The sequence below is a fragment of the Lissotriton helveticus genome, chromosome 5_1, assembly GCF_964261635.1.
Source record: "Lissotriton helveticus chromosome 5_1, aLisHel1.1, whole genome shotgun sequence".
NCBI lineage: Eukaryota > Metazoa > Chordata > Amphibia > Caudata > Salamandridae > Lissotriton > Lissotriton helveticus.
In genome coordinates, this window is record NC_136065.1 from 1561788327 (window position 1) to 1561807361 (window position 19035).

A 19035-nucleotide genomic window follows, 5' to 3' on the forward strand; every position below is an offset into this window, starting at 1 on the left:
CTCTCTATGCTTCCTCATTCCCAAAAAAGATGGCTCGCTCAGACCAATACTAGACCTCAGACCGTTGAACCAATACATACTCTCAGATCATTTCCATATGATCACTCTACAACAAGTACTCTCACTACTCCAGCAAGGCGACTTCCTCGCCACACTAGATCTCAAGGACGCATACTTTCACATTCCTGTACCTCCAGCTCACAGGAGATACCTCAGGTTCACAATAGAAGGTCAGCACTATCAATTCAAAGTTCTCCCCTTTAGAGTAAATACGGCACCAAGGGTGTTCACAAAATGCCTGGCAGTAGTAGCAGCACACCTACAAAGGCAACACATTCATGTGTTCCCCCTACCTCGATGATTGGCACACTGTGCGCATGAGTTGGCCCTTATGAGCCAGCCACATTTCTAACACGCTACATCTACTGCACAATCTAGGATTTTAAATGAAATGAAACATACATTTGTAAAGCGCGATTGCTGCCCAGGGGCGTCCAAGCGCTATGTGATCAGTGAAGTTGCTTAACAACAGTATGAAGCTAAGGAAAGGATTAATGGTGAACGTTAAAAAGGAAAGTCTTTAATTGCTTCGGAAAAGAGGACAAATTAGGGTTGGACCTAATCTGGAGGAGGAGCGTATTCCACAGCTTGGCAGCGTTGTAAGAAAACATCCTGCCGCCAGCCCTTGCTCTTTTTATTCTAGGGACTATTGCCAGAAAAGCCTGGCTGGAGCGAAGATTTTTTCTAGGGTGGTACTGTGTTACCAGCTCGCGGTTAATTGCCGGTCCTGTGTGCCAAAAAGCCCGATGGGCTATGCACATCGCCTTAAAGGCAATTCTCTGCTGTACCGGCAGCCAGTGCAGGCTGCTCAGCCCAGGTTTGACTGACAATCTACGGGGCACCTGAAGCTGTGTGCGGGCCGCGCAGTTTTGGACTAGCTGCAATTTACGTAGTGTGTACTCAGGAGCACCTAGGTACAAGACATTACTGAAGTCCAGTCGAGACTGGATCAGGCCCTGTACAGCCACCTGCTTGGCTTCCATAGGTAGAAGAGGAAGAACTTTTTTTAACATCCTAAGGAGACCAAAGCAGGTTGCCGAAATTTTAGTGGCCTGGGTGTTAAAGGACAGATCTCTATCCAGCCAAACCCCCAAGCTTTTTAGGTTATCCTTGGGTGCTGGGGGGGGTACCTAGGCATAGGGGCCAGAGGGAGTCAAAATGCGTACGGGTTGTTGGGCCCAAGAGCATCAGCTCCGTTTTATCACCGTTAAGTTTAAGGGAGGATGTCGTCATCCAGATCTTTACTTCCTCCAGGCATTGCATTAGCCCTGATGGCGAAGATTGGCCATTCTCCTGCGCTAAGGAGACCACTAGCTGCGTGTCGTATGAAATGATTTTAATACCAAACGGACAGACGACCTCAGCCAGTGGTCTCATGTAAATATTAAATAGCGCAGGGCTTAGGGATGAGCCCTGAGGGACCCCGCAAGTCAGTGGTCTACTCTCAGAGACCATGTCTCCCTCAAAGATCTGAAAAGACCTATTACTCAGAAATGATTTGAGCCAACGCCGCAAGACGGCCCAGCAAGATGTTGTGGCTGACCGTGTTGAATGCTGCACTCAGATCAAGGAGGACCACTGCCACTGATCCCCCTTGATCCAAGATCCTTCTGGTTTCCTCTGTGACTGCTAGCAGCGCGGTCTCCGTCCCGTGTCTTGGCCGAAAGCCCGTCTGGGTGGCATCCAGCAGTTGATTGTTCTCGAGAAAGTCCATCAGATAGATATTGATGTGCTTTTCGAGAATTTTGCTCACCCAGGGGAGCAAGGAGATCGGACGACAGCTGCTAAAATCACCGGGATCTAGGTACGGTTTTTTAACCCCTTCGACGCTCATGACGAGTTCAGCTCGTCATGAGGTACACCTCTCGTACACTCATGACGAGCTGAGCTCGTCAGTAACCGCGGGTTTTTGCGAACTGCAGCACTGCGCGGGAATCTGCACCGCATGCATGCGGTTAAGCAGGGCATGGACCATAGCCCGCTTCCAAGCGAGTGGAACTATACAAGAGTTGATGGAGGCGTTCAGGAGGTTCATGATGGTAGGCAGAATAACCTGACTTACCAACATCATCACCTCTGGTGGAGCTGGGTCACATGGTGACCCAGATTTTATTTGGCGGGCTAGAGAGTCCAGAGAATCCTGATCTAGCTCTGGGAAGTCTTCCAGACTTGCCCGAGGTTGGGGTGAAACTTCCCTCAGGTTCACCTGTCCCTGAGCCATAGGGATCGAATCTATGGTAGGGAAGGAGGAGTATATTTGCTAAATTTTTGGTGGAAGAATTCTGCCAGATCATTACAGTGGCCTAATGTTTTCTCAGAGTGTGTAACAGGGGGTGGAGGTTTGGTAAGACTTTTCACTATCTGGAAAGTTTCCTTCGGTTTCGATTTAGCTTCCATGATTTTTCCAGAAAAATAAACTGCCTGAGCAGCTTTTACCTGGTCCTTATAAACTCTGATTGCGTCTCTATATTGGGTCTTTTCGTCCGAGGAGTAATCCAGACGCCACCGTCTTTCTAATTTTCTACAATGACGTTTTTTTTCCCTGAGGGACTCCGAGAACCAAGGGGCAGTTTTTCGTGCCTGTTTCGTATTCATTTTGCGTAAGGGGAGAATAGCATCAATAGACTTTGCAATCCAGTCTTCATATTCTTGATTGGCTGCACATGGGTCCTCATTATAGGGAGGACGTGAGGTCGCAAGGCTATTAGACCAGGAATCTATTGGGAGTCTGGTCCAGTCTCTATAATTCCTTGCCTTGGGGGTAGGAAGTGGGGACTTACGTGTGGTCCAGATAAGAGGAACAAGCGAGTGATCGGTCCAGGGAAGGGGAATTGGTAGCCCGGCAATGAGCTCTGTGCAGTTGCTAAATACTGGGTCCAGGAAGTGACCTTTAGCATGAGTGGCTGACTTGACCCGTTGATCTAGCTGTAAGGCCGCTAAATCATCTACCAGTTCCTTAACGATGTGATCGAGGGAAACATCAAAATGAACATTAAGGTCACCTAATAGAGTATGATTAGAAGCAGTTGTGACACATTCAGCCAAGATGGCTTGGAGGGATTTATTGAACTGCTTTGGGGGCCCCGGCGGCCGGTATACCAGAGTGCCTGAGAAGCAGTTATTAGGTGAGAATTCCACACTAAATGCGAGACTCTCGCAATCTGGGAATAATTCAGAGGTGACTCGGCACCGGTACTGTTCTTTATATATTATTGCCAGGCCTCCTCCTCTCCCTACAGGCCGGTCCTTACATAAAATTTTGAATCCTGGGGGCAGGGCTGTCACTATGACAGGGTCGGAGTCTGGCGTCAGCCAGGTTTCAGTTAAAAAGACTACATCTGGCATGCGCTCTTCCAACATAAGGGCGATTTCCGTACTATGTTTCACTAAGGATCTACAGTTTAAGAGCAGCATGCTGTAGTCCTGACTGGTGTCATGAGGCTGGTCAGCGTTTAGGGACTTTTTACATACTGGGCAGACTGTAGGCAGGTCCATAGCTGCAAATGAGTGCAGACAGTCTTTTTTCCCAATAGTCCTCATGTTAAGGAGAGATTCCGCACTATAACACTTTGTCTGTATAGATGAAGATACAGGGGTTATGGCCCTAGGTCCCGACCGGGCGCGGACGGACGCAGACGGGCTTGCCTTTGGTGCGCCTCCGGCGCACCCGCTGCGCCCCCCCCACTGCGCTGTCTGGGAATGATCTTCATTTTATAGGGAGATGAGGAGGGTGGGAGGCAGCCAGCGACTAGAGCACTACCCCTGCCGACCCTCAAGATGGCGTCCGCCCCTCTAAACGCACCGGCACCTAATCGGCTGTACGGGGGGGTAGGAGCGATATGTGCAAACAGCAAAAAAGTGCAAATGGTGCAGGAAACAGAAAACAACAAGCACTGAATTTACACAGGTAATTTTTAAAATTCTAAAACGAGTTACAAGGTGGATAAAATTAAAATTCTTCGTCAAGCTTTCCCTGCTAGCAAACCCCTGGCTTTCGCCAATACAGGGGAACATACAAGTAAGCAGCACCTTAGATATGTGCCGCCACCGAGTGACGATGTTTAAATACTTCAGGAGGGCGGGAGGCAGCCAGCGACTAGAGCGCTACCCCTGCCGACCCTCAAGATGGCATCCGCCCCTCATTCACAAATTTCAGCCACAACACTCTCTGCCAGCTCAAGTGTTCATGCAGCTCATAGGCATGATGGCCTCCTGCATATTCATCGTCCCTCACGCTCGACTGCACATGCGCCCCTTACAACAACGCCTAGCACGCCAGTGGAACCAAGCTCAAGTACCTAGTGTTGGTAGACAGTCGCACTTACCGCTCTCTGCAGTGGTGGAACCCACAAAACCTTTCCAAGGGGCGACTATTTCAAGAGCCAGTTCCACAGGTAGTATTAACAGCGGACGCATCACTGACGGGTTGGGGAGCCCATCTCCTTCAATATACAGTCCAAGGTCTCTGGACAATTAAACAAAATACACTACATATAAACTACTTGGAGTTACTAGCAGTATTCCTGGCAATGAGGGCTTTTCAGAAGTACTTGACCAACAAGGCTGTGTTAATCCGGACGGACAACATGACAGCCATGTACTACATCCAAAAACAGGGAGGGACACACTCTTTACAACTGTCCCACCTAGCACAGAGCATATGGAAGTGGGCAATTCCTCAAAACATTTATCTCCTGGCAGAACACCTTCCAGGAATAGACAACCAGATAGCAGACGTACTGAGCCGACACTATCAGCAAATACACGAATGGGAGATTCATCCTCGAGTTCTCCACCCATTCTTCCAAAGGTGGGGTACATCCAGACATAGATCTATTTGCCACAAAATAAAACTCAAAATGCCAGTCCTTTGCCACCAGGTTCCCACACCCGTTGTCACAGGGTAATGTGATATGGATGAACTGGTCAGGCAGATTTGCGTACGCTTTTCCACCAACCCCACTGATTCCATTGGTGGCACGCAAACTTAGGCAACAGTCACTCACAATGATCCTAGTTGCTCCCACATGGGCAAGGCAACCATGGTACACGACACTCCTGGAACTCTCTGTAGTCCCCCACCAAAGGCTACGCCTTTCGCCACAATTGCTAACACAGAACCATGGAGAAATCGGACACCCCGATCCCAATCAGATGAACCTAGCGACCTGGCTCCTGAGGTCTTAGAGTTCGGATATCTTAACTTGCCTCCCGACTGCATGAACATTATCAAGGAAGCAAGACATCCCACTACCAGAGCATGCTACACAGCTAAATGGAAAAGATTTGTAATCTATTGTAATAATAATCAAATCAATCTATTGGATGCCTCCATCCAAAACCTAATTTGTTACCTGCTGCATCTTCAAAGATGTAACCTAGCATACTCATCAATAAGGCTACACCTTGCTGCTATAGCAGTATATCTTTAAAACAGACAACATGTCTCCCTGTTTAGAATACCACCGATCAAAGCTTTTATGGAAGGACTTAAAAGAATTATCCCTCCAAAGCATCCACCTTCTCCAGTCTGGAACCTAAACAGAGTACTTACCAGACTCATGGGACCTCCCTTCGAACCACTTCATTCATGTGAACTACAATTATTAACATGGAAGGTGGCTTTTTTAATTGCCATTACCTCCCTTAGGCGAGTAAGTTAACTACAGACACTAACCATTCAGGAACCTTTCATGCAAATACACCACAATAAGGTAGTACTCCGTACAAACCCTAAATTTATGCAAAAAGTAATCTCCACTTTTCACATCAATCAGTCCATAGAATTACCAGTTTTCTTTCCAAACCCGCAATCAGTAGCTGAAAGAGCTCTACACACACTAGACGTTAAGAGAGCTCTGCTATATTATGTTGACAAAACACCACAACATAAGGCTACTCCCATTTCCAAGACAGGAATAGCCAGATGGATCGTTAAATGTATTCAAATATGCTATCAAAAAGGAAAGCGCACTTTAACAGTTCTCCCAAGAGCACACTCAACGCGCAAAATGGGGGCATCCATGGATTTCCTAGGAAATATTCCCTTAGAAGACATATGTAGGGCAGCTGCATGGTCTACCATACACACGTTCACTAAACACTACTGTGTTGACGTGCAAGCTAAGCAACAAGCTGCTGTAGGCCAGGCTGTCCTTAAAACTCTTTCAAACCACTGCAGCTGGTACAGGTAACCACCGCTAGAGGAGAAACTGCTATACAGTCTATGCTAAGATATGAATTCAGCAGCCCACATGCCTCGAACGGAAAATGCTACTTACCAGTATGCATCTGTTCTTAGCATGTAGGGCTGCTGATATTCATATCGCCCACCCTCCTCCCCGGTGCCTGTCACAGCTGCAGGGTTACCTTCTTAACATACATTTACATGGTCATCTCTTACTGTTCTATACTCCATCTTTGCCACAATGGCGAAAAACAATCTGAAGATGGAGAAGATGCCCATGCGCACTGTAGTCCAGGGGAGGAGTCACCTATCTCGTGATACTTTGAAGACTCTTCCAAGACAACAAGGTGCAAACATCCAGACCCAACACTAGGCAGCGATCTATGCTAAGATATGAATGTCAGCAGCCCTACATGCCAAGAACAGATGCATACTGTTAAGTAGCATTTTCCTTCCCTTTAGGAAACGTGTTCTGGGATCCTGCTGATTGGCAGAGAGATTGTCGTGTTAAAAGATGTAAGGTGTCTCTGGTGGGTCAGTTGACTAATGCATCCATTCCAGAGATCAGTGTTTCAAACCATGGTCACATGTCCACATCCCGATTGGTTCACTCAGTCTTTCATCCCTCCAAGGTTGATAAAAGGTGCACTATTGAGGTGGACAGCAATCCACATTTATTTTCTGTCAACAGGGGCTGAACATGTTTTCTATAAATGTGTCTGATACTTTATGATGGTAAACTAGATTTACAAGTAGACACGTTTTTCTAGTAGTTCTTTGTAGGGGCATCATTGTAGATGTTTTATGTTTGGTTCTTATCGTGGCATGATTCAGACACTATTGTTCAAGTCTCTCCGAACCTGTCAGCAAAAACATTCTATATTTTGATGGCAAAACCTTTTATTTGACTGACCCATTTTAGTGAAAGTGTTTGCATAGTAGTTTAGATTTCATGCATGCATTTTGGGGTTTGATAAAGATACCTCTATTGCCTGGAAAGTTAAAATGACACATAAAAGGGTTACACTCCTTTTGTTGGAGAGACAGAATATTGGTCAGCTGCAGTCTACAAATGACTTCCCAGAACATTTCTCTGCAGATTAATCCTTGCACACAGCCTGGACGCTCTGGGAAGAGATGGTGATAAATACTAAGCTTAATTCTTGTAGAATAATCCAATTAAAGACACGAAATTCCAATACAAAACAAATCAAAGTGTTGGGTTAGAATATACTAACCAACAAGTAGCTATTGCTCAGTTTAGACAGTAATGAATCTTAAGCCAGTCATGTTTTGCGTTCGGGAACTGGTAGTTAAAATTGTTTCCATACAGTTAACCTACTGGTTCCATCCTGCAGCTTAATATTGACTAAATGCCAATACTGGCTGAAGGTGTCGCACTTGAGCCATTAAATGGTACTCTTGGATATTGAAGCTTGACGGTGCTGCTGCTTTAGAAGTATGGAGAACACTGTTCTGTATTAAAGGAGATTCTGCCTATATATCGCGATTATATTGCATTGCTTCATGCGAGACTTGTGAGGAAAGTATGTTAATTTGAGGGACGGGAGTAGTGAATCTTCCTGTTTTTCACGTTATCGTTTTCTGACCAAATGTGTCATTCTTTAATACATGTCTCTCTCAGCAGGCAGTTGCTGATAATGCTGATTCTGTGACCGAGCAAGAAAAGACGACTGCTGCAGGTTCGGGAGCCTCCGATGACAGGTGAGGCAAGAACATGGATTATGGGAGTACCTTTCTGAGTCCAGTCAAAAGAAAGCTATTGACTTCAAATAATATACCAAATCACCTCTAAGTCCAAAAAACTTCATCATCATCTGGCATGTCATTCACAATCGCAAATAGTAAAAAATAATAATCTGACGGCATGGCCTCACAAAGGGCGTTTTAATAATTTACTCTTGAAGGGTTCTCGTTTCATCAGTCTTCTCCAAGGAGGGGGTAGGGGGACAGAGAAAGAGGAAAGAAGAACAAATAGCACTTTACGACTCTTAACTCGTAGATGGAGGAATATGCACTGCATCTGACTCTAGAAGAGCTTCAGACAACAGGTTCAGTTTGAAGCAGTTATGTAGATCCAGTAAAGAGGGCTTTCTATCTAGAGATGCCTCACTTCTGAATGTCCCAGGTCTCCAACTGGACATTGAAAGGTCTGACATAGCTCTCCTGCACCAAAAGGGAATGCCAGCTCCGTTTTAGCCCCGAAAATGGAGCCGCAGTGATATCACTGAAGCGATAAGAGAGCCCACTCTGGTGCTCTCTTGTTAGTTATGTTTTTTTTATGTCCCCTTTGCCGCTGGTCAGGGCTTTTATCTTCCTTTGATGTGATTGATTTTTGCGCTACTAAATTATTTCCTCAAGTAATGCATTGGGGATATTTCACCACCAAAGAAGTCAGGGTTTAAACTAAGCCTGTGCAGTGTTCGTGGAGTTCTGTGCTACGCGGAGCTCCGTGAACTGCGGAGTGCATTAGATAAATTCTGTTTGTTATGATTTTTAGTGTCAGCAGCTTGTCCGCACTGTGAAATCATCGCGAACGACATCATGCACAGCGCAAGTGGGCGCTGCTTCCTTTATGCCGCTAGAGAAGATTTTTACTTGAGCGACAACTTTCTCAACACAAACAGACGGTTTCTCAATGCGAGGGGTCGCAAGCATACGCGACGACTCGCAATGAGAAATCCCACCGACCGCATTGAGAAATCTCGCTGGGATGTTGATTTTTTGCACTCGCCAACTTGATGTTGACGATCGTGAACGGGGAAGATTCTCGCAAGGAGGTGGATTTTCCTCGCGTGCCCTCGGCACGTTGACTAACGCGAGCGAGGAAAAAACTCCGCTACACGAAGCTGAGTTTTTTGGAACTCCGCGGAGTGCGGAAAACTCCACGAGGGTAGTGCACAGCCCAGACTTAGTTTAAACCCTGTTGTATGTCTGAGGGTCATATTTCCTTCATTGACTAACATAATAACTGTCTGTGGTGTCTGGGTTTTAGGGACAAGTCAGCGTCATGTGACTGGTCATTGCATAAATTTGAAGGTGATTAAGGAGAGGGAGGCCAATCTTTTTATGCCCAGGCCAAATATGACCATTTTAGTAGGTGCCGGCCAAGATCCAGATCCAAGTTCACTTGCCATTCCTCATTTTTGTCAAAGTACTCCTGGGAGAGGCGGAAGAGTCATAATTTAGAAGCTCAAGAGACATTCCAGTTCTTCCAATGAGTTGTTAGGGTCAAAAGGCAGGTCTCAACCTCGACCTTTTCCACTGACTCCTTCTTGTGTGCCAGTGCTAGTGAAAAGCATGCCTCTGCAGCAACCGCTGCAGTTGCCACCATTGGTGCCCTTTGCAATACTGAAGCCGGTCTACCCTCAGTTTCCAGCGTCAGTAGCCGACCCCCTTGTGTTCCACAAAGCAATGGTGGCGGTGTTCCCGTGAGCGGTAGACCCTTTGAATGTGCCATAGGCCCCTTGAGCATGCTGTTGGTATGGGTACAAAGAAAGGAGGACTGGTCTAGAGGAAGAGGTGTGGCGCCGCGGCCAGGGCGACTGACGCTGGAATCTGGGGATCACGGTTCGATCCCCGGCTCCGGCGGCAGGTTAGCCCAGCACCATGTGACTCTGGGCAATAGCTCGCTTAATCTTCCCGACGGCCCCCAGCGCCTAGAGACCCTAACGGGTGATTGTGCGCTTTACAAATGTGGATTATTATATTACTACTTAAATTAAGTAGAAGGTCCAGCTACCGCTATTGCCCGGAAGATACAATTACTACAGAGGTTGCTGAGCTGTTCCTAAAGAGGAAAGATATGCGTTAGGACATGTGAGTGTTCTCAGGGTAAAAGGACATTACCCCAGGGAATCAATTTTGTTGGATTTAATGCCCTCACACACCTTTGCAGGTGTCATGCTTCATCATTTGGGCTTGCTCCTCGTTGGGTCGGCGGTGCAATACCCAACGGGTGACACCTCGAAGAGGGGCTCTTTAGCGGAGATCTTTTTCCAACAGCCGTTTGGATGAAGTGCGGGTGTGGGGCCAGTAAGGATTGTAGACGTATCGTGGGTGGTTAAAATAAAGCTAGGGGTACCAAGGAATGATTTATTCTGGCGGTCCGCTGCTCTAATTAAAATCAAAATCTGGAGGGTGAGTCTGGAATATTATGTTTCCGAAGGCCTTCCAGAGGGTGCTAATATCTGGTCAACATGTTTCTCGCTAGTGTTCATTAACAGGCAATTCATCAGGACCTATGAATACTACTTAGTAAGTATCTATTGAGTAACTGTCTACAGTGGGTCACTAATGTATTGGGAATACACACCAGTGAGATTAAAACTAAATCGTAAATGGAAACAATTGGGGGGGAAAAAACAATTTTGTTGTCCCTATTTTACCCTTCTTCCATGTGTATGTCTACGTTAAGCTGTCAAAACCTGTTGAGGAAAGGGGAGAAGCAAATCACAGATGGAATACAAACAATCACATCAGATGACGGCATATCAGAAAGCCAGTGAAATAGATCACCAGCTTGTGTTATCACACTATGAGTTGTGTAGATGCACTCTTCTATGTGGAATCATGAGTGAGAGTGCTTCTGTGGATAAAAACCATTAAAAATACCAAACGGTATATGATGCAGCGTGCAGTCCTCAGGTGGTACAGGTTGTAAACACACCTAAAAAGTGTAATGTACAGTTAGCAACAGTATCCAGCGGGTAAAGCTTCAGGTGAGATCTTCCACCGCAAGGCTAAGTACACAAGGCGGACTGGGGTTAAAAGTAATAACACACAAACAGATGTAGACAATCCTATATATAAACGAAAGGGACAACTGGAGGTGGTCTGCTCACTCATAGTGCAATGTCTGTAATGGCACGCAAGGTTACTGATGCCCTCTTATAAAACCCTGTGTTAATGGATTTAAGGTGGGAGGAACAGGAAGAGTTAGGGTCCCCCCAGTTAACATTGCCCTGTATTGTCGGCTTCAAAACTAGAGGGTTGAGTGTCGAGTGATAGGACAACAGGAGGTGGTCTGCTCACTCATAGTGCAATGTCTGTAATGGCCCGCAAGGTTACTGATGCCCTCTTATAAAACCCTGTGTTAATGGATTTAAGGTGAGAGGAACAGGAAGAGTTAGGGTCTCCCCAGTTAACATTGCCCTGTATTGTCGGCTTCAAAACTAGCGGGTTGAGTGTCGAGTGATAGGACTGTAAGCGTTAAGTCCCGTGGTTGAGAGTCCTAATAGTTAGTAAATACCACTCAACAAAGGGCTACCCCTCCCGCTCAATGCCCCACGCCGTTAAGGACTATTATTGCCGTCGAGGACTGTTATTGCCGTCGGTAATGTCCGATCCGATCCTCAACCTGTGTCCATGTCGGCGTGATCTAAACTGGCTATCTATGTTTCTGTATATGACAATAAAAGTTGTTGGAGCACTCACAGAAATCGAGCGCAGTTTACCGTAGACTAGTAGTTTAAAAACCATGTCTCACAAAGGAAACCCTGTGTTTTAAGTTTAAAAGGTCCTCTGCGGAAAGTACTAAAGGTAGTTAAGATGGGGGTTGAAAGATGGGAGACACCGTAATATGGGGAACTTACTTGGGAGTTCCTGAGCTGCTCTTTTCGTGCCTACCCCTCGCCGCTGGATCCGGGTGGAGGCGGTAGGAAGGGAAGGGGCGTAATATAAAGGAAAGGAGCGCGGGAGGATCCGCGTTCCTGGTGGTATTGGTCACATGATTAACGTGTGTTTTGAGGCGGCCATCTTGTAGTGCCCGTTGTTGTATCAGTACATAATGACGGGGGCGACCAGGTGTGCCTTAGAAGCTAAGTAGGGATGATAAACCTGAAGTATTATCAATTCTCCGCTGGCCCATAACTATTGTGGGAGTTTAACGGGGGCTGTTTTTTAATATTATTGTGGGGTTGCAATTAAACGCGAATATGGGTATTGCTCTCTATGTAAGTAGGAGACGTCTCCTTATGTTACCGTTAGGATAAATGCCCAACTAACGAACTGGTTATGATGGTCATGCTGCTGGTACCCATGGAATTGTGCAGGGCGTGGCCTGCCTCTTTGTGGGGAAGGTGAGGGAATCTGAAGGTGATTAAGGAGAGGGTGGCCAAACTTTTTATGACCCGTACCAAATATGACCATCTTAGTAGGTGCCGGTCAAGATCCAGATCGAGTCTGTTTCCTGTTCCTTGCTCTCGTCGAAGTCCTGGGAGAAGAGGAAGAAGCATAAATGAGAAGCTCAAAAGACATTCCAATTCTTCCAGTGCCTGACTAAGGTCAAAAGGCAGGTCCCCACCTCGACGTTTTCCACTGGTTCCTTCCATTCATGTGCTAGTTAGTGAAGAGCGTGCCTCCACAGGAAAACTCACCTTTTTAGTTGCCGCTATTGGTTTCCTTTGCAATATTGGAGCTGGTCTACACTCAGTTTCCGGCGTCAGGAGCCGACCCAATTGTGTTCCTTAATGCAATGGTTGGAGGTGTTCCAGCGGGCTGTAGACCCCTCTAGAATGCCGTCAGGCCCCATGGAATTGTTCAGGGCTTGGCCTGCCGTTATTTTAGGAAGAGGGGCTATTTCGGGGTGGGAAGTTACCAACCCCACCTTCTGAAAAAGGTCAGCTAGCCCAAGTGAAGTACCAGTGGTCTACAACACTTCCGAAGTAGGCAATTCCAGTTCACACAGTCAACCCAGCATCACCAAATGTCTTTGTGCAACAATTCAAGGGCAGAGGTAGAGGCTGCCAAAACCAGCTTTCATCCTCCAGTTTTTCCCCTGCAGTACCAGGGAAGTCGTTTTAATTAGTCCTAGAAGAAACATATGCTATCAGTGGGCGGTCGGGTAGCCTACTTTCTACAATCCTGGATGGTTTGTCCAATAGTAGGGTGTACACCTACCTTTCAGCAGTCAGACTGCACCCATTTCTTCCCCCTGCAGACCCTTAAGTCAGAGAACCACTAGTGGATATTGTTGCAAGAGATGGCAGTCCTCCTACAGCAACAAGTTGTGGAGTTGTTTCTTCAAAGAAGTCTTTGGAGTCATGAGTTAGTGACTCCTCTTGGTAATAATGCGCATGGGCATAGCATTGTTTGTTTTCTCTCCGCTGTCTGATTCGCACTTGTGTGCCTGCGCTCCGGGTCAAGACCGTTACACTGCTCTGTTCAGTTCGTGCACACCCTCACCAGTATGGTTTTCGATCGCGTATTCCATCTTGCTTATTGAGAAATAGAAAACGTTATCACTTGTCGAATCAACGTCCTTCCACCGTGGCCCTCAAGGTCCTCCCCCTTCAGGGCCTCTATTTTTAATCTGGAACGGATGCCTTTCTGTTTCTGCCCCTACTTCCTCGCCAAATCCCATGGACCGACCTTCATCCGGAATGTAACCTGTGTTCATCACCAGAACACAGGGAGGAGGGTTGCGAGGCCGGTCTATCTTTCTGCTCCAAAAAGACTTTCAAACTGTGGGCATGTCAACATGAGAGGCAGCAAACCAGTACTGAAGATACTCCCGACATCTTCAGACATCAAGATGTCGAGGAAGAGAACGAGAAACTCCCTGGACCATCTGTGGGGGAGGAAGAGGCGTTCTCTATTGAGGGCAGTTCTGTCTCTGACCTAGAGGTTGACATTGAGATGTAGGACATTTCACCAGCTCAACAGTTAGTGAGCACGGTAGCCCCTATTCCTCAGCCTCATCTCGAACAACCTAAGAGACATTTGGTTCCTACCGAACAAACGGCACTCAGACAACCACTGCCTTCTGGCCATGGCCATCCCCAAAAGACTGAGTTGAACATCCCACCCTCTGGCTCAGTGCCGAAACACCAGCCGAACCATCAACATCGTTCACCTCGGTGCAGAGTCGACCTTTGGTACCGAGCCAACCAGCCCCATTTTCAGCTCCGACCGGACCTTTGGTACAAAAACAGAAACGCTCCTTGACGTCAAAACCGGCTCCGTAATCTGATCCTGGCAAGCCCGTGGAACCTATTTTCCACAAGTTACAAAAGAAACTGGATGCTTGTCAAAAGGAAATACACATCCAGCCCCATACAGGGCATGTTCTTGCCAGACTTTCTGTTCTATCACTATGGAAGAGACAACTCTCCTTCGAAGAGGCTATTGATATTCCGGTCCCAACCAAACAAAAGAAGGTGAACAAGGCCACCCGTTCTTTGCCACTTCCACCGCCATTTCCTCCTCCACCCCTCCCTCCACCACACTCTGATGGAGATCCCTTGGATATAACACCTCAAAGGTCTCCACTTTCTGACACAGGTAGGCAGGGGATGATACTTTTGATACACCCAACACCCTCAACCGACCACTGGTCAGCATATGATATAGACCCTCCTGAGGACACTGACAGATCTATGCCCTGCTTCTCAATCTCCTCCTCATGACTCCACATCGTACCAAGAGCTCATTGATAGGACCACAACTTTATATGTGGTCAAGCTACAGAACCACCCTCTGGAACAGGACTTCCGTTTTGAAGCACTCTCTTCCACACATACGGCCATGCAACACCTCCGTATGCTTAGGGGTATGTTGCGCCATGCAGATGACCTATTTAAAGACCCTGTTAGAGCTAGAATCATCCCGCCCAGGGTGGATACAAAATATTAAGCTTCTCCATCCGACTCCATTTACATCAGTGGACAGATTCTTCCTGACTTGCTTGTTACCAACGCTCACAAGCGAGCTAATTCCCAAGCTGCCAATGATGCACCACCTCCTGACCAGGAAAGTGAACTCAGTGACGCCTCTGGTAAAAGGGTTGCAGCTCAATCTGCCAACCATTGGCGTATTGCCAATTCAATGAGTTTGCTTGCAAGGTATAATTGTGCCCACTGGGATGAATTGGAGGAACTCCTCCAATATCTACCAATGGAGCATAAGAAATGGGGTCAGGAGCTTGTATTTGAAGGAAAGCCCATCTCAAACACATCTATCTGCTGTGCCTTAGATTCAGCAGGTACTGCTGCTAGGGGGATTAATGCCAGTATCTTGCTGCGGCGCCATGCCTGGCTCCGTTTATCTGGCTTTAAGTCTAACAAAGTCTTTTAAATGTCCCTTTCAACAAAACATCTTTTCGGTCCCAAGCTTGACGTGGCCCTAGAAAAAATTAAAAAGCTTACAGAGACTGCTAAGTCTATTGTTGCTTTTCAAACATCTAGTTCTCGTGACTCCTTTTGCTGCTCCACCTATCGAGCAGGTTCAAAAAACACCTGTTCCAGGCATATGAGCTGCAGAATATATACTTGTGCATAGATCGCCATCTGGTGTTGGGCTCGGAAGTTTGCACTTTGTTGTTGTATTGGAGGAAGTTATTTGTAGTCACGAGATAGGTGACTCCTCCTTAGGACGATAGTGTGCATGGGCATCGACTCCATCCTCAGATTATTTTTTCGCTATCAGGATCGGATGTAAATTGATGCGCTCCGGGTCTGTGTCGTTCTCGATCCCCCTTCGACGCGCACTCCCTCACCACTCGACGATACTGTTTCGATCGCGTTCCCTTTCGACACGCATCCAGAAAAATTCAGCAAGACCTTCGATTCCGGTCGTCAACGCGGGCCATTGGGCCTATCTGCACCATCAGGCCTTGTAGTCAATGGAAAGAACTCCATTTAAAAAATGCCCCAGTTTGGAGCTAAATTCCCACACACTGATCTCCACGAGGTGTGTAACCTTTACCTCTCTCTAGAACACGAGGACAAAGACTTTGAGGCCTGTGCTTCCTTCAGATCAAAGAAAACCTTACGTTATCGCCGGGCTCGACGTAACGTAATGTCTCCAGTGACATCTTTGCTTTCGAGCTAAGGTCGACACAGTGTTAATACTTCAGATGCCCCGCCCTCGGGCCCGGCTCCAAAGTCCAGAGATAAGCCTGCAGGCGGCTTGGGATCGAGCCAGCTACATAGCGGTACCGAAAAACATCTCCTGCACCGAAACAAAAGTCGAAACCAGAGGCCGTGCAACGCCTCGTTCTATCGACACCGAAGACTTCTTCCAAGCCGACTGCTTCAGCACCAAAACGCACACAGGACAAGCCCTCGGAACCGAAAAAAGTCCATAAATCTACGGAGCCGAAAAAGATTTCAGACTCAAACTCCAAAGAAGCATAGGGAGACCAAGACCCCTCCTAAGCTACAGAGCCTAAACCAAAGCACCACTCGGAACCAAAGTAATCGGTGCCAAAAAAAGACAATACCTCAAAGGAACTATTTCAACTAGATCACTCGGAACCAAAACAATGTCATCACAATACCACCTAAAAAGAGGAAATTTGACTCCTCAGAGGCACCTGAGATACCCTTAAAGAAGAAAGACATAGCAACTTCACCTTTCAGACCCTCCTCTCCCCCTCCAAATCTTCCAACTATACCACTTTCTCCAGCACCCTCTCCACAGCTTCCTTCTTCATCTGCACCACAAGAGGATGAAAAGGAATTTGGGGATAGGGATGGCGATGGGGATGGAGACCTACAAGGGGATGATGATATCCACACCTGACCCTTGGGAGGATTATACTAATATGCCAGATATTCCTGAACCAGACTCCTATCCATCTAAACTATCCCCTCCAGACAACAACATAGGTTTTGCGCAACTTCTAAATAGACCAGCCATATATCATAGGATAGACGTCCACTCAGACCCTTTGGAGACTTTTACACAATCACAAAAGTCAACAAATACTTTACCTATGTTAAAAGGTATGATTAAAGATGCCCCTAATGTGTTTTAAAGACCTTATCAGGGCTAGAGGTCGTCAACCCGGGGTTGATAAAAAATATAAACCAGCTTATATCAAGGGGCAGCTCCCTCTACATTCTCTAGTAGTGTCAAATGGACATAAACTGGCAAATTCCCAAACAGGTGACGCCCCTCCTCTGGATAAAGAATCTAAATTATTGGATGCATCTGGTAAACAGGTTGCGTCACAGGCAGCAAATTATTGGCGCATTGCCAACGCCCAAGCTTTGCCGGCCAGGTATGATAGAGCGCATTACGATGAGCTTGAGACACTCATGCAACATCTTCCAGAACAGTATAGGTCTAAAACTAACAACCTCACACAAGAAGGAAAGATAATTACAAACACCTCTATCAAATGTGCTCTTCATGCAGGGACACAGCATCTCGTGCTATTATCACAAGCGTTTTACTGCGCTGGCACGCATGGCTACGCATATCTTTAAACAGGAGGTGCAGTTTCAAATTCTTTATCAGCCTTTTGATCAAAAACACTTGTTTGAACCTACTGTAGACACATCTTTAGAGAAGATGAAAAAAGACACTGACACAGCTAGGTCCATGGGGGCCTTACAGTTACCAACAACTAGAGGTTCCTTTAGTCGCTCCTTTTGTAGGGGCGCCTCCAAAACCATTGGGACAGACAATACTTCTTCCTACAAAAGCCCCTCTCAAACTTCCTCTAACAGAGGATATTTTAGAGGGGGCTACAGAGGGAATAACAACAAAGGAAGAGGCCGCTGTAATAACACCCGCAACTCCCCTACCACAAAACAGTGACTTCCCTCCACTCCCCCGAGACCATTCCACTCCAGTCAGGTGAACACTATCACAGTTCCTACCTGTCTGGAGTTCCATCACAACAGACAGGTGGGTGAGATAAATTATCCAATATGGTTACTGCCTGGAACTCGCCTCTACCCCTCCACACATACTTCCCAAACAACGTCCAATGTCCACAGAACATCACATACTTCTAAAACAAGAGATTCTCTGTCTTGCAAAAGCATGCAATAGAACCAGTTCCCATACACCATCAAAGTATGGGGGTTTGCTCCCTTTACTTCCTCATCCCGCAGAAGGACTGTACTCTCAGGCCAATATTAGACCTCAGACCGTTAAACCTGTACGTACAATCCGACAAATATCACATCATCACTCTCCAACAAGTTCTACCATTACTCCAACAAGGCGATTTCCTTGCCACTCTAGATCTCAAGGACACCTACTTTCACATTCGTATTCACTCTGCTCACAGTAAATATCTACGGTTTGTACTAGATGGTCAATACTACCAGTTCCTATTCGGAATGACTACAGCACCCAAAGTCTTCACAAAATGTCTCGCAGTAGTAGCAGCTCACTTGCGAAGACAACACATTCATGTATTTCTTTACCTCTACGACTGGCTCATAAAAGCCAAGTTATGCAGCGATTGTGTACACCACACACAAAACAATCCAGCTGCTGCACAACTTGGGATTCACAATAAACCTCGAACAATGTCACATCTTCAACAGTCCCACACCCAACAGTATCTAGGCGCCACAATAGATACTTGTAAAGCCCTTGCATACCCCAGTCCAGCCAGGATAGCCAGCATGCAAGCTTTGATAACAAAATTTCAACCTCAACACTCACTACCAGCTCGAGTGTTCATGCAACTAATAGGGATGATGGCCTCTTGCATTTTATTCGTACCTTATTAATCGTTCCATTACAGGAATGTTTAGCACAACAGTGGAATCAGGTTCAAGGTCAACTTACAGATCTGGTGTTAGCAGACAGCAGCACACATCGCTCTCTGCAGTGGTGGAACACACCAAACCTTTTCAAAGGGCGGCTGATCCTAGACCCGGTTCCACAGATAGTACTAACAACGGACGCATCACTCACCGGCTGGGGGGCTCATATCTTAAACCATACCATTCGGGGTATGTGGACCCATCAACAGAAACTGCTCCACATTATTCACCTCAAATTACTGGCGATTTTTCTTG

At 46.6% G+C, this 19035-nt stretch overlaps 1 protein-coding gene across 9 annotated transcripts in view; it reads left to right on the forward strand.

Moving 5' to 3' along the window:
- LOC144755580 (zinc finger CCCH domain-containing protein 11A-like) overlaps nt 1–19035 on the forward strand; it is a 525975-nt gene that overhangs the window by 484271 nt on the left and 22669 nt on the right. For 6 of the 9 annotated variants that reach the window (XM_078644672.1, XM_078644678.1, XM_078644681.1 and 3 more), the window contains one exon: nt 7893–7972. In XM_078644672.1, the coding sequence (XP_078500798.1) occupies nt 7893–7972 (80 nt within the window). The remainder of the gene's footprint in view (nt 1–7892; nt 7973–19035) is intronic. The other 3 variants (XM_078644675.1, XM_078644680.1, XM_078644677.1) reach the window with 1 other exon arrangement.